Source organism: Physeter macrocephalus, chromosome 3 (assembly GCF_002837175.3).
Source record: "Physeter macrocephalus isolate SW-GA chromosome 3, ASM283717v5, whole genome shotgun sequence".
Classification (NCBI taxonomy): Eukaryota; Metazoa; Chordata; class Mammalia; order Artiodactyla; family Physeteridae; genus Physeter; species Physeter macrocephalus.
The window spans coordinates 24,360,162-24,374,852 of NC_041216.1; the positions used below are offsets into that span (position 1 = coordinate 24,360,162).

Genomic DNA, 14,691 nt, shown 5'->3' on the forward strand with positions numbered 1-14,691 from the left:
CCTGCAGCATTGGCATCACCTGGGAGCTTGTTAGAATTGCTGAATCTCAGGCACCACCTTGGACCTACCGAATCAGAATCTGTATTTTAAAAAGACCTCGAGGTGATTTGTAGGCACCTGAAGTTTGAGAAGCTGCACCCTAAAACATATCCCCTCTGACACTGTGCTGTGACCTCTGCATGGTGTAAAGGGTCTTTCTCATTGTGACAATATGACTCCTTTGTGCCTCTTCCTAACCATTCCATCGAAGTAGGGCTCGGAGGAGAAGTATTTTCTTGTTCGACAGACGTGGTTGACTGCTTCTCCACTACATGCCCTATGGGTCCCAGGAGCCACATGGAGGGTTTGAGGCAGTGGCTGAGCAGATCCTGCATGTGCCAGGTAAGGGACAGTTGTTGTCTGGGCAGGGCCTTCACCTAAGGAGAGACGCCTGCACGCCTACCTCACCCAAGGGCCTTTGCACTGCCTTTCCCCTGCCAGGAATGTTTCTCACGGCTGGTTCCTTTCTGTCACTCAAATCTCTGCTCAAAGGCCACCTCCCCAAGAAGCCTTCCTGACTCTCCATCCAAAGCAGTCCCCAACCACTCCTGTCACAATCTTATCCCGTTGGCTTCTCAGCATTTATTACTTAAATGATCTTAAAATTATCTTCTACAATGTTCACCTGCTGCCATCTTCGCTCCCCTCTGACAGATGGGCTCCGTGAGGGCAAGGCCCATGTGTTTCTGGTTTATTCCTGTGTCTCCAGAACCGAGAACACAGCCTGGTACTTAGTATACACTCAATAAATATTTGCTGAATGAACGAACAGCCTGAAGCTCTTAGAAGAAGAGCCCATCTGGTGCCAATATGTTTCACAATCTAAATTACCCAGAAAAATAAATGGATGATTTATTTTATTTATTTATTTATTTTTAAAATATAATTTTTAAAAATTAATTAATTTATTTACTGTTGGCTGCCTTGGATCTTCGTCACCGCCCACGGCTTTCTCTAGCTGCAGCGAGTGGGGGCTACTCTTTGTTATGGTGTGTGGGCTTCTCATTGCAGTGGCTTCTCTTGTTGTGGAGCACGGGCTCTAGGCGCGTGGGCTTCAGTAGTTGTAGCGCTCGGGCTTAGTAGTTGTGGCACACAGGCACAGTACTTGTGGCACTCGGGCTCAGTAGTTGCAGCACTCTGGCTCAGTAGTTGTGGCTCGCGGGCTCGAGAGCGCGGGCTCTAGATCGCAGGCTCAATAGCTGTGGCGCACGGGCTTAGTTGCTCCGCGGCATGTGGGATCTTCCCGGACTAGGGCTCGAACCCATCTCCCCTGCATTGGCAGGCAGATTCTTAACTACTGCGCCACCAGGGAAGTCCCGGATGATTTATTTTAAAGGGGTTATTCTTACACACTTGAAGTAGGAAGCCATCTCATGCTTAGTGGGGGAATTGTGCCCCGAAAATAGCAAAAACAGGGACATAGTATCATGGAAAACTTGCAGCCATGGGCTTGCCAACAGAAGAAGGGGGGATGGGTACAACCAGATGGGTACCTGGAACCTTCCAGAAGGAAGAAGATAGTGATGTGTAACTTGTCTGCTTCCCTCTGTGCTCTCCATCGGGCATTGCAAAACGGGCCCCCGGAATACCTCTTGTCTTTTTTCACAAAAAGAGAGAAATTGAGGAGAGGGGCTTTCCAGAGAGACTAGCAAAATCTCCCAGGGCCCCTGGTCACTCTGGAAATCCTTAAAGCACCCTCTGGGACTGGTAGAGCCTAAACCTGTCCTGGGAGGGTCAGCTGCCCAATGGCCGGCCAGCCCGCAATGCTTTGGGAGCGGCATTTATGTCTTAAAAGGCCACTTTTCGAGGAGAAATGCTGTGGATACATTAAGCTGTCGCCCGTTCTTTGGAGAGCCATTATTAATGGAAAACAATAGATTAATAGTTTTAAAACGCTTGTTCAATAAGTAATTTTTATGGCTCTGGATAGAGCTCATTAAACATTTCTGTGTGTTATTATAAAGAAGTTTTAAGCGTAAAATCATAAAGTCAATAATCAGAGAATTAGTCACAGCGGCCAGCCACAGGCCATTAGTTTTAGGCGCCGTCAGAGACACCTGTGGCTTTCGCGGGCGAGTTTCCTTTTCACGTGGCCCTGCTGGCAGCACCAGCAGCACCAGGTGGGGCTGGAGAAATGACAGTGCCTGCTGCCTTCCATAAACTTGAGGGGACAGCAAGCAGGTGTGAGCAGCGGGGTGACAGGCAAATATTTACAAAGTGCAAACGTGAATGCAAAACTAAAACGATCCAGGTCAATTTGCACATCCAGGCTAAGACACTTATTCCCCCAGTGATCTACCTTTCAGAGCTTCCCTCCGCCAGAGGCAGGGCCGTGATGGCTTGCTAAGGTAGAGGTGGAAGCTGCGTGCTTTTAAAAGAAAAGCATGTCACCAGAGAATCCCCTCCAGAAAGGCTTCCAGAGCTGTTTTTTGAAAGAACGCATTCATCTCCTATCAAGTACACAATTGAGTCCAGCATTTGAAAAAGAAACCATGAGCTTTTAAAAATGACTTAAAAAAATCATGACAAAGCAGTATGCGATAATTATGGAAACTAGAGGAAATCCAAAGGAGATAATGAAAATTACCCATAATCTCTCTACCCAGAGACAGTCCTCTGTATATTTCACTCATTCAACAAATATTTATTGACAGCCCTCTATATGCCTGACTGTTCAAGGCACCAAGGATGCAGCGATGAGCAAAACAGACTCCCTGGCCCCATAGAGCTGACCTTTGGGTGGGGAGGACATGAGCCTTAAATACAACAAATAAGGTTAGAAGATATCAAGTGCTACACAGAAAGGAAGCAGGGCCATAGGGTGAAGCAGGTCAAGGTGGGCCTCACTGAAAAGGAGACTTTTTTTTTTTTTTTGAATTTTATTTTATTTATTTTTTTATACAGCAGTTTTTTATTAGTTATCTATTTTATACATATTAGTGTATATATGTCCATCCCAATCTTCCAGTTCATACCCCCACCCCCACCCTGTCACTTTCCCCCCTTGGTGTCCATACATTTGTTCTCTGCATCCGTGTCTCCAATTCTGAAAGGCAACATTTTTGCAAAGACTTGAAGGAGGTGGGGGAGTGAGCCATGCAGGTATCCAAGAGAAGGAGTTCCACACAGAGGGCACAGCCAGTGCAAAGGTCCTGAGGCAGGACTGGCATGCCTGAGAAATGGCGGGGAGACCAGTGTGGCTGGAGCAGTGCGGCTGGGAGGGAGATGAGGAAGTGGGAAAGGAGGTCAGCGAGGTGAGGGGGCAAATCACTGGGGCCTTCAAGGACTTTGGCTTTTCCTCGGAGTGAAAAATGGGGAGGTTTGAACAGAGGCGGCACATGAGCTGACTTAGTTTTGAACAGGATCCCGTGGCTGCTGTGTGGAGTGCAGACAATTAGGGGCGAGCGGGGAAGCCAGGAGACAAGGAGCAGGCAGCTGCAGAAACCCAGGACCAGAGTGGGGAGAAGGGGGAGGATTCTAGATATATGTTGAAGGTAGAACCAATGGGATTTCTTGTTGGGGTATACCTTTCCAGAATTTTTCCCATTACTGATATTTTTTAGCTATTACCAGTAAGGAGCTTCTAGGCAGAGCAGCCTTTCAGTTTCTATCTGGGTGTCTGAGATTTCCGACTTTGCAGAGAAGTAGCCTGAGCAGGCTCAACCCATGTTTCTGTCCTCTCATTACAAGGACCTGCAGGGCCCCCCAACAGCCTGGATTCTTTTCCTGCCAAATGTGGCTACTTCCTGCATCACAGTCCGGATGGTAATTTCATTTTTCAAGCCTGATACTTCGCCTTCTGCACGCAGAAGGAAGTGGGTTTGGGAAACGTCAGACTCAATTATGTCTCTTGAGGTGCTTGCATTCTGGGAGACACAAGGAGCTCCGCCTGAGCTCAGGTGTCCAGAAAGGGGACACTGTCGCCCTTCCTCCACATGAAGTCAGCCGAGGGAGAGGGGTGAGACCAGGCCCTGCCCTCTCGGAGTTTATGGGCACAGATCTCAGAAGACTGTTGAGATTGTTTTTTTTTTTTTTTTTTTTTTTTTTTTTTTTTTTTTTTGCGGTACGTGGGCCTCTCACTGTTGTGGCCTCTCCCTTTGCAGAGCGCAGGCTCCGGACGCGCAGGCTCAGCGGCCACGGCTCACGGGCCCAGCCGCTCCGCCACATGTGGGATCTTCCCGGACCGGGGCACGAACCCGTGTCTCCTGCATCGGCAGGCGGACTCTCAACCACTGCGCCACCACGGAAGCCCTGCTGAGATTGTTAACCCAGCTCAGATGCTGCCTCCTCTAGGCCTGGAGACTCCTCCAGGCCTCCAGGCAGTCTTCCTAATAGCTGATCACTCCTCCTCTGTGCATTGTACCTGCTTATACCTTGGCACCTGCCACCCTGATTAATAAGAGCTGCTCACACCGCATCTCCTGCTAGATCTGCAGTGTCTTTGGGGTAAGGGAGTCCCCACCCACAGTGATTGCCTTAGGGCCTGGCACACAGTAGGTGCTCAGTTAGCGCTCCGTGAGGTGAGTAAATGCTGATTGACCATGGAGCTGACAGAGCATAAGCCCAAGACCCCTCAGTCGCATGGCCCATTACATGCCTACAAGACCATATGATTCTGTAAAATTTGCAAAAGTAAGATATTTTTATATTCTTTTTCTTAAAGAGGTCCTTCTCCCAAATTGCATGAGCTGCAGGCCCCATACAACATGGACCCCATCCAGGGAAGCAGGTTTCAAACCTGGGGTTGGAGGGGTGGGCTCATGACAGTCAGAGGGGGAACTGATGCTTCTTTGGGGGCCAGGAGGACAAGGAGCCACCCTGATTTAGGCAGCGGCTGATGGCCTGGGGGCTGGAGGGTTGCAGCTCCCTGGGCACACCTGTTGCTTTATTCCGCCGCCTGGCCCCCAAGACGGTGTGAACTGCTCCACGGCCCCTCATGTTTTCCTCTTCTCTTTTTCTCCTCACCTCTGTTTTCCTCTTTCCTTCATTTCTTTGTCTTCCTCCCTCAATCCAGCCCAGAATTTCTACCGAGGGGGTTGTGGTCCATAATGGGGGAGAAATTTCAGGAACTATCCTCTTCCTTCTCTTTCTCTTCCTTTCTGCAATCACCCTCTTCTTTGACGTCCCCCGCCTCCCACCCCATCAGTACACACTCTTCTCAGGCCCCACCACAAAGCCTCGAATTGGGTTCGTCCTCTGTGGCTGAATGAGGCCAGCCCCAGCATCCCCCGTGGGACCCACTGGTTTGACATCTTTGAAGCTCCATCTGGCACATGATGGAATGAGCCTGGCAGTCCCAGAGTGGCCACGTGGCTTTGGCTTAGTTATTTACCTCCTCTGAGCCTCAACTGCTTCATCTGTAAGATGGGAATAAGAAAGCCTACCCTATGGGATCTTCGTGAGGATCAAGGGAGACAAGTTGTTTGCAGGTGCTTGACACCTGTCAAGGGATGTTCAGGCACGAGCTCCCGTTCTGTCCGGACAGGTTGGACCTTCCTGAAATCCACTGGCCCTGAGGGCTTCCCTGGTGGAGGCTGAACTGCTGGATTCCAGAAGCTGGACCCAGGTTTTGATCCCCGGCAGCCTCAGCTCACTTCCTAGCCTCTTCCATGAGAACTGCCCCAGCTTCCAGTGGGTTGATGTTAATCATATTTGCTGTGAATAGTCACTGACCTATAATTGCAGCCTATTAACTGTGTTTTCCTCTTTCATTTGCACGCAGGAATTGTGTCCTACTTCTAGAAAGCAAATTACAGGTTGGAAACCAGAATATTTCAAAGGGGAGGTGAAAAGGTTGGAGCGCAGTGACTGCTCCATAATGAAGTGTCCAGTGATCGCGTCCAGGCTGGGCCAAGAGAGTGTCCGCTGCCGGCCCACGTTCATTCAGCTAATGGGCTCAGAGGCCTGGGGGATGGGAGTAGGGGTTCCCAGGCTGGGCTTCTCTCCAGAGGCCGTGGCTCCTGAGCTTCAAGATGTGGCCGGGCCCACAGGTGGCAGCTGGAGGTGCCGCGTGGCATGGTTCTTCTGCAGACATCCGTGGGCCTTGCCTGGATGCCCGGGTCCACTGGGCTGTTGTCTGAGCAACCTGGGAGGAGATGGGATGGAGTGGGAGCGGGGCTATTAAAGGTTCTGAACTAATATTCTCCACTTCCCATCGTCGCTGGCACCGGGGACTGGGAGGACGGGATGATCACCAAAGCTGCAATATTATGTCCTTGTGTTCTTTTTCTCTCCATTGAAAAACGTTGCCAGTTTGCATGCTCCTTCTTGACCTGGGTAGTGCCGAGGAATTATAGACTTTTAGTCTCCCGTTGCGGAGCACAGGCTCCGGACGCGCGGGCTCAGCGCCATGGCTCACGGGCCCAGCCGCTCCGCGGCATGTGGGATCCTCCCGGACCGGGGCACGAACCCGCGTCCCCTGCATCGGCAGGCGGACTCTCAACCACTGCGCCACCAGGGAAGCCCAATGTCTCCATTTTTAAAGATCAGGAAACAGGAAAGGATAAATGAAAAGAGGAATTTGGCACAAAAAGCCTGCTAATGAGAATCACCATTATGAGAATCACGCAAGAAGCATTTATTAAGCACCTACTATATGCCAGGTGCTGTGCTGTTGCTAAGGGAACAGATCTGAATGAGTCGTGGAGCCTTTGCCCCAGGAAGGCTTTATAGCTGTGTTCTCATCTGGTCTGAATTTTAAAGCAGGTGTGTCTGGCAGGGAGCATCCCCGGACCACGGCTCAGAGGACCTGAGCTCCTGCCACTCTGAGCCCAGCTCACCGCCGTCTTGGGCCGATGGGCAGACCTCTCTGAGATTCCTTTGCTTCCCAGTCTTAAGGAGCAGGGGCAGAGTGGCAAGGCTTCCTCTGCCTACTTGCCTTTTTAGTGGCACAAGCGGCCACACCAAGCCTGGTGCTGGTCCTCCTAAGAATCGCAGGGTCGGACCCCAGGATCCCCAAGCATTGCCACCAGCGCGTTCCTTTGACATTCCGGCGCTGGTCACTCCTCTCTCTGCACTGGGCCTGTAATTCTGGGAGCTGCCGCCAGGGGGACGGCGTTGCCCGTGTCACGCGACACTGGGCTGAGTGGTTGAGAAAAGCAGGACCCGCTCCCGGCCCAGGGGCCTGCTTTATTTCCAACCACCTGCCTTTGAAACCCGGATACCCGAATCCCAGCATCCTTCAGCAAGCGAGGTATGGGCGTGTGCGGTGGCCCCAGGTCCCAGAGCACAGATGCAGAGAGGTGGGCAGCAAGTACTCAGCAGAAGACAGGTCTCCGCAGCCCGGGCCCCCCTCCCCGCCACCCCCTTCCCCCACCTGAGAACCTCATCGAATTGACTGATTCATTCCTTGTGACTTCTGCAGCCGCGGCTTCCGTGTCTGCACCTTGAACTTGCATTAAGTTTTAATTAAAGCCGTCTCACCGGCCTTGCCCTTGGCTAAATGCAGCTGTGGGCACAGGGCACATAGATATTTAATACTCTGCCTCTCCCTGCTGAAAGCGCAGGGGGCCCAAGGGTGTACCCGAGCCGTGCCCGCTCCCAGCGATCGGCGCACTCGCTTAAGTGTGCCCACAGGCCCCGAGCGGGAGGCCGCGCGATAACTATTCATTGCCCTGGGTTAAGTGTGCCCAGGGGCACCCGTAAACTCGATGCAGTGATTAGCAATTGCTCCCAGGGAAGGCTGCCCGAGGTCCCGCGAAATGTCCTCGGCCCTAAATATAGCCTCCGCGTGGGGCCTTAAAGGGCCGTGCGTTTTTGCTTTGCTCTTGATCTGTCTTCTCTTCCTTCTTGGAGCAGAGCTGTCTCCCTCTTCAAAGCTCAGCCTCTGGGGGGGCTTCCCCGCCTTCCTCCAGGTTGCAGTGGAGGACAGGAGTGGGAACGATGGGACAGCTCTGGTGGTGGCAAAGGCAGATGCCGAATCCTCTCCATCCTCTCACCAAACCTCAGGCATCTGTCCCATTCCTGCCCCTTCGCCCCGCAAGTGAAGGCAGCACCTCCAAAGACAAGGAAACAGCCAGGCTCACTCAAGGAGCTCCCCGTGGGCCATCGTGAGCCTGCTGCCGGGAGGGGCCCTCAGGGCCAAGGAGCAGCAGGGCTGGGGAGCTGAGAAGGCTGAGCTGCCCGGGGTCTCCTCCGGGTCCCTTTCGCTTCTTTCTGCTGCAGGGAGCCCCTCTCTGTGCCTCCGTGTGGAGGAGTGGGAGTGGTCTTGCATGGGGGCATTGTCAAGGCAAGTCAGTCCCCTCTGGCCTCATTCCTACCCTCGTTGTATAGGGGGGGGTGTTGGTCAGATGATCTCCGAGGGACCCTCGGCTGGTCTGCGACTCCTTCCTTGTGCCGAGACTTCCCTGCCAAGGTCTGAAGCAAATGCAAAGTGGAGTTTGGAGAAAGCAGAAAGAACTGAGAGGAGGGCAGGGTGGAGAGTGTGGGCTGCAGCAGAAGCTCCAGGAAAGGTGCCCAGCCCACACCGTCACCTTCCCCTCATCTGTGCCTCTCTCAGATGACCATCTGGTAGCACGGTGCCCCCGTGGCGTGGCCGCGAAGCTCACAGGCGGTACGGTGACCGACCATCCCAGTTTGCCTGGGCCTTTCCTGTTTTGGCGCTAAGTCCCAGGGGGACCTGCTCAGTCCCCAGGCAACTGGGATGGGTGGTCACCCCAAGTTCAGTGCCAGTGGTGAAAGTGTCCGCCCTTGGAAGCCCTCCCTCCACCATTGCTTTTTGGATCTGAAAAGGAAAGAGAAAGGGCGAGGGAGAAATGGGTGAACTCAGGGGAAAAACAAGGTGGGAGGACTGGGAAATGACCGTCCCGGCCATGCGCCTGCGCTCTTGGCCTTGCCAGCTGCTCCCGGGACGCTAGCCGCCCCCTTGGCCAGGCCCAGGGTGGCAGCTGAGGCAACGACACTTCCCTGGGTCTGTTGATGCTGGAGACTCAGAACATAAATGATTTTCTTGTCTTAATGAGCAAACATCCCAGCCGTGTGGCTCTCTCGCCGGCCTCCTGCTGGGGTGATTGCCAGCGCTTCTGTGCTCAGACAGAAATGTTTACTCTCACCTTCTCTTACTGCTTTGCCAGGAGATGTTGCTTCCTTTTTGTTCTGCAGGTCTCCCTGCCCCTACCCCTGGGAAGCACCAGTGGACAGGTAGGTGGGTCAGGAGCAACTTTCTGGAAGGTTCTGCCAGGCCTGGTGCCTGGGGACACCCTGAGGCAGGAGGCTTTGGTTTCTGTTCTCCTTTGGAGAGTTGGTGGACAAGGCCAGCTCTGCTGGGCTCGTGTCTCGGCAGCCGAGGCTGGAAGCGTTCCCTGGTGTCCTGCACGCGGAGGCCATCTGAGAGGAAATCTGAGAAGGGGTCCCGGCTTTGGGCTGAAGGCCTCTGAGGTCCTCCTGGTGCTAAGATTCTCTCCGCCCAGTCTCCAGTGATGGGGAGCTCATTCCTTTGCAAGACCACCTGTTCCCATATCGCACAGCTGTTTCCCCAAACTTTCCTTCTGCTGTGGTCTTCTGTTCTCCGCGGCCCCCGGAAGGAGCCGGTCCCTTCTCCATTTCACAGCCCTTTATTTGAAGTCAGGGAGCTTTGCCTTCCTCAAGTCTTCTCCTGAATTCCTCTTGCTGGTCCCCCTAGGAGAGGGGCCGGGGGCCCCTCTCTGTCCCCCTCCCGCCCTCCAGGCACCTGCCTTTATTCAAGGCCCCGATGGCTAATGTCCCTCTGGAGCACTGCAAAGGGAACCGAGGCCAGGACTCAGACGGGCAGAGTGTGGGTCACCCTTTGGCCTTGCTAGTGGGGGTAACGGCTCATTGGATCTTTCAGCCGCGTGGCGCCCCTACCACGTGCCCAGTGCTCCTGCCAGGGGTCTGCTTCCCTGGAGCGTGAGGGGTGTACATGTCCAGGTTGCCTTCCTCCCTCGTGGTCCTGCCTATCCTCCCCTTGGCCCTGTCACCTTCCTGAGTGTTCCCTCAAGTGCGCCTTCTCCTTGACCCCCTAGCGACCCCTTCTCCTTGGCCAGACTGTTTATGAGTACCTCCTGTTTGTCCAGCCCCCGTGGCTGCTGTCCATCGGAGGGGAGCCGGTGGCTTCTCTGGGGGACGCCAGCCTGACGGGATTATCAACAGCACGACGATCAGCGTGGACGTCACCACCACGCTCACCATCCAGAGCCCAAGGCAAGACCCCGTCCAGAGGCAGGAGGTCAGGGGTGGGCAGCAGCCCTACCAGGCGGGGAGCCTCAAGGCGTGGCCCCCTCGGGGAGGCCCCGGAGAGCAGTCTGCCGGCGCTCCAGTGCCGATTCAAATGTCCACCTGGAGACCGGACAGATTTAGGCAGGCGGCTTCGAAAATTGGGCTCCATTAGTGTCAAGCGCTCCGCGTGGCAGATGAGCGGCTCCTGCAATCACGCGTTCAGCTCGTCCTGATCGTGGTGGCAGGAGCGTAATTACCATCTCTTTAAATAGCCCAAAGGTGCCGTGTAAGAGAAGACGGCTCACATGACATTTACTCCGAGCTCGCTTTCCTGCTAAAAATATCCCGTCTAAATAATGTATCCTGGTTGCATTGGAACCACAGTCCCTGACCTGAGCTCTGGGACCCTTGGGGGTTCAGTCCACAGGCTGGTCCGAAGGTGGGAGGGGCGCCCTGTGGAGGGAGTTTGCTTCTGGAAGGAGCAGTTTCGGAGGCCACGGGGAGACACTCCTGCCTCAGCAAGCGCTGCACACCCCACAGGGCTCTTGCTGCTCGTGGGGAGCAGCTATGCCTTGTCTTTAGGAGCCGCTGGCCCACGGGGTGAGACCCAAGAGGGCCCCCAATGCCCATCCTTTCCGGCTACATCGCTCTCTCGTCCCTTTTGTGTTCCTCCCTCCTCCGGCACCTATGTCCGTGGTCCCACCCCACCTCGCCTCTTCTTAGCCCCAGCCTTGGCCATGCGTTCCGGAATTGCTTGGGACAGGGAGACCTTGGCTCTTTCTGGCGGGTACAGGTGTGTGTGGAGCAGGGGTGGGGTGTAGAGAGTGGGTGAAAAGTGGAATCATCCACTTTTCCAAACCCGGGGTCTTTGAACTCCTGGGAAGTCCCAAGACGGCCTCCAGGGAGTCCGAGAACGAAGATGAGAGAGGGTCTGCAGTCTTCATCAGGCTTTTGAGGGCTCCATGCTCTGACAGACGTTGGGACCCTTGATCTAGACCCTGTACGTGATAACTATTTCGTTCAGCTTGGGGTGTGATACAGAGAGGCCAGGAATCTGGAAGACCGCTTCCTACCTCCGGGGAATTTAAACTCTAAGGAACTCTGTATGCAAAGTTTAGGTACATCAAAGGCTTCATCCCGAGTGGGTAGATCTGAGATGACTAAGACTTGACATTTGTATAGAATTTTATCATGGACGAGATTTCATGATGGGACTCTGGGGAGTTCAGGGCATTGGGGATGGCCTCACCAAGCCCCCAAACATCCCTTTCCTTATTCATGATGCTTGAAATCCTTTTACTTGGAGACCGATGCTTTCATTTAGCCACTGCAGAGCTGGCTTTAAATGCCCCTGTGAGAGGGCTGACCCAACGAAAGTCTTGCTAAAGTGTAAACAACTGATACAAGCTTTATTTCTTAAGAGCAGCTTTGGTAATGGAAGGGGCACCAGGCTAGGTCACCGAGCTGAAGACAGTCTTGGCAGAGACATTTCTGCAACTTCCACAGGCAGCCCCGCTCTTAGCGTCTGTTTCCTCACGGGGCTTTGCAAACGGCGGGATCCCCAGGTGTTTGGGGATGGCCTTTCCTTCTCTCCCGCATCAGTGCAGTCACGTTCCAGCCCAGGCAGTGATACCGAACACCGAGTAATCTCGTGTCACCGATCCCGAAAGTGCTGGCCACGGGCGTGGCCCCTGGCTGAGGTCCTGTCACCACCCTTTCGTCCGTGTGCCTGCAGAGTGTGTATTTTTCTGTGTCACGTGTCCTTCCCCATTCCAGTGTCATCCCAGCCAGAGATGGAGGTCTTGTTCACATCCCAAAGCAGAGACTGGATCTGGTCAAAAGAGATTCCTACTTGGAGGAAAGCCTGAGCCTAAAATTCCCGAGTCCACCAGTTCCTTACCTTCACAGTGACCGAAAACAGGGACTTCGCGGTGGTCGGTGTCCTGGCGGCTGGGGTGCTCCAGGTCAGGGTCTTGGTGGTGGCATTGGCTGTCCTGCCCCTTCTGGAGACCCCTTCTCCTTGGGCCACTGATGCCATGTGGAGTCAGAGATGTGACAGCAGAGCTGTGGAGCCAGCAGAAAATGGACCTTTGCCACTTACAGCCCGGAAGCCTGGCACTCTTGCCGGGGTGGCCCCATGGGAGGGCAGCCACAGGACACAGGATGCCCCCGCCACACGCGACTAACTCCTCGTTGCCCCACAGCAATGCCAGGAGGCCCAAGGAGCTCCGGGGATGCAGGCTTTCTATAGGGTGGTCCTGAGCCTGGGATTTGCTGAGGTGGCCGCCCCCATCCTCTGGACGGTGGAGAGCTCCTTTCAGGGTGTGGGCGAGAGTCACGGTGAGGGCGTGACTGCTGGCTCTGCCTGTGGTTCTTTCTCCCATGACAAGGCTTCCTTTTCCCCGGACTGACAGGTCCCACACCCAAGCCGGGTAAATGATGGTGTCAGGCACACTGGTTGGAACGGGCCGGGGAGCGGGAGGGCTGCGGGAGCTAGATGGAGTCAAAGTGCCAGGGAGGGGGCGGGGGGCACATCAACTTTCTAGCTGGCTGCAGGACCTGGGCGACTCACTTCACCTTGCTGAGCCTCAGTTTCTTCCATCTGCAAAGTGGAAATAGCCCGGGACTTCCCTGGTGGCGCGGTGGATAAGACTAAGAGCTCCCTATGCAGGGGGCCCGGGTTCGAACCCTGGTCAGGGAACTAGATCCCACATGCATGCCGCAACTAAGGAGCCCGCCTGCCGCAACGAAGACCCGGTGCAACCAAATAGATAAATAAATATTTTTTTTAAGTGGGAATACTGCTACCTGCTGTGAGGACTGGAGGTGATGGAGTTAGGAGCTCAGCAGAGTTCCTGGCACAAGATGAGCCACTTCTGTTTCGATCGTCCAGCGGTCTGCGTGGGCTCCAGTTCCATGGGTCGCCTACCGCAGGGATCCCCAACCCCGGGGCCGCGGCCTGTTAGGAACTAGGCCACACAGCAGGAGGTGGACGGCAGGCGAGCGAGCAAAGCTTCATCTGCCTTCCCTCATAGCTTGCATTACCACCTGAACAATCGCCCCGCCTTCCGTGGAAAAATTGTCTTCCGCGAAACCGGTCCCTGGTGCCTGAGAGGTCGGGGTCCGCTGACCTACGGCACGGAGTAGTAGGCTCCTTGGCAAAGAGCACTATGCGAGGCCGCTTATTTCTTTTTCTTTTTTATTTTATTGGGGTGTAGTTGCTTTACCACTTATTTCTTAACCAAGACTAACCCTCCTCTAAACGTGGTGTGTGTCCTCCGTGCCAGGATGCTGGGATTCAAGTCTTGAAAGGCGTTTTTGGTGAAAGCACAGCTACCAGACAACCTGGTATTCACAAAATCACTAGGAGCAGAACCCATTGAAATACAGCATAAGGAAATACACATAATTCACAAATGATGTCGATCACTTTCATCTTCGACTTCCTAACTGTCCTCAATAGAAGACAGACGCAAAGGAGATTTAACTCAGATGTTAATAGTGCAAGAATGCCCCGTTACCAGGATATGATGTTTCGGTGCTGCATAAAAATGTAATTATATTCAGAACTATACTTAAAGATTAAAAGGGGGACTGCCTACCATCCAGTCCCAAATTCAGAATTAGAAACAAAGGAAAAGGCGGGGCGGGGATGAGTTCTAACAGTCTGCTAAAAATGGAAATGTTTCCTGAAAGTTTTTACACATTTCGGCTGTTTTTATTTTAACAGTTTCCTGCAGCGATGACATTGATTTTGGAAAGGGAGGGCCAGAACTTTATCCAACAAATATTCACTAAGCATTTGCCGTGCGTGAGGCCCCGTGGGAGGGAACAGAGGCCACCGATTTGGTCCTCGCTTTCAACTAGCGGCCTGTCTGGAAGGGGAGAGAAGCAATGTCCAGAGAGTTGTAACGGAGGGCAGGCGGGCTTGAGGGAGACGCCAAGGAGCAGGTGACCTTCGTCCTGGGCTTTGAGGAGAGGGTAGGTTCTTGATAGGGACATAGAACATAAAATACAAAAATAGCTGGGGCAACAGCAATGAGAACATTTTAGAAAGGCGTTTTGGCCTCTCTGGAAAGATTTACACGGGGAAAGAATGTTCTCTTCCTCGTTTTATTAATTTCATATCAGCAGGCAGAATTAACCTCTCCCTTCCCTGGTTTCCAGCACACCTTCCCTGAACCTCCCCAGCAGCTTCTAGGTCTTTCTCTTCTTATCCTTAGTGGTACATGCTCTTGCCTCTCCCTGTGGTCTCTGAACTCCTTGCCATCAGAGGCCAAGCCCCATTGAGCATTTTACTCTTCATGGGCCTTATCATACTGCCTTGCCCTTGGTAAGCACTTAATACATGCTTGTTGGATTGAATTTTCACCAGGCATTTTTTGTTTTTTTTTTTTGCGGTACGCGGGCCTCCCTCTGCTGCAGCCTCTCCCGTTGCGGGGCACAGGCTCCGGACGCGCAGGCTCAGCGGCCATGGCT

General features: G+C 53.7%; 1 protein-coding gene across 1 annotated transcript in view; it reads left to right on the forward strand.

Annotated features, from left to right (window-relative positions):
* Positions 1–4,105: 4,105 nt before the first annotated feature.
* The window catches only part of C3H1orf127 (chromosome 3 C1orf127 homolog), a 15,524-nt gene continuing 4,938 nt past the window's right edge, over positions 4,106–14,691 (forward strand). The window contains 8 exon segments of the mRNA XM_055082403.1: positions 4,106–5,923; positions 9,136–9,177; positions 10,020–10,139; positions 10,142–10,360; positions 10,458–10,461; positions 11,913–12,090; positions 12,092–12,182; positions 12,417–12,552. Of these exon segments, the coding sequence (XP_054938378.1) occupies positions 5,858–5,923; positions 9,136–9,177; positions 10,020–10,139; positions 10,142–10,360; positions 10,458–10,461; positions 11,913–12,090; positions 12,092–12,182; positions 12,417–12,552 (856 nt within the window). The 5' untranslated portion in view covers positions 4,106–5,857.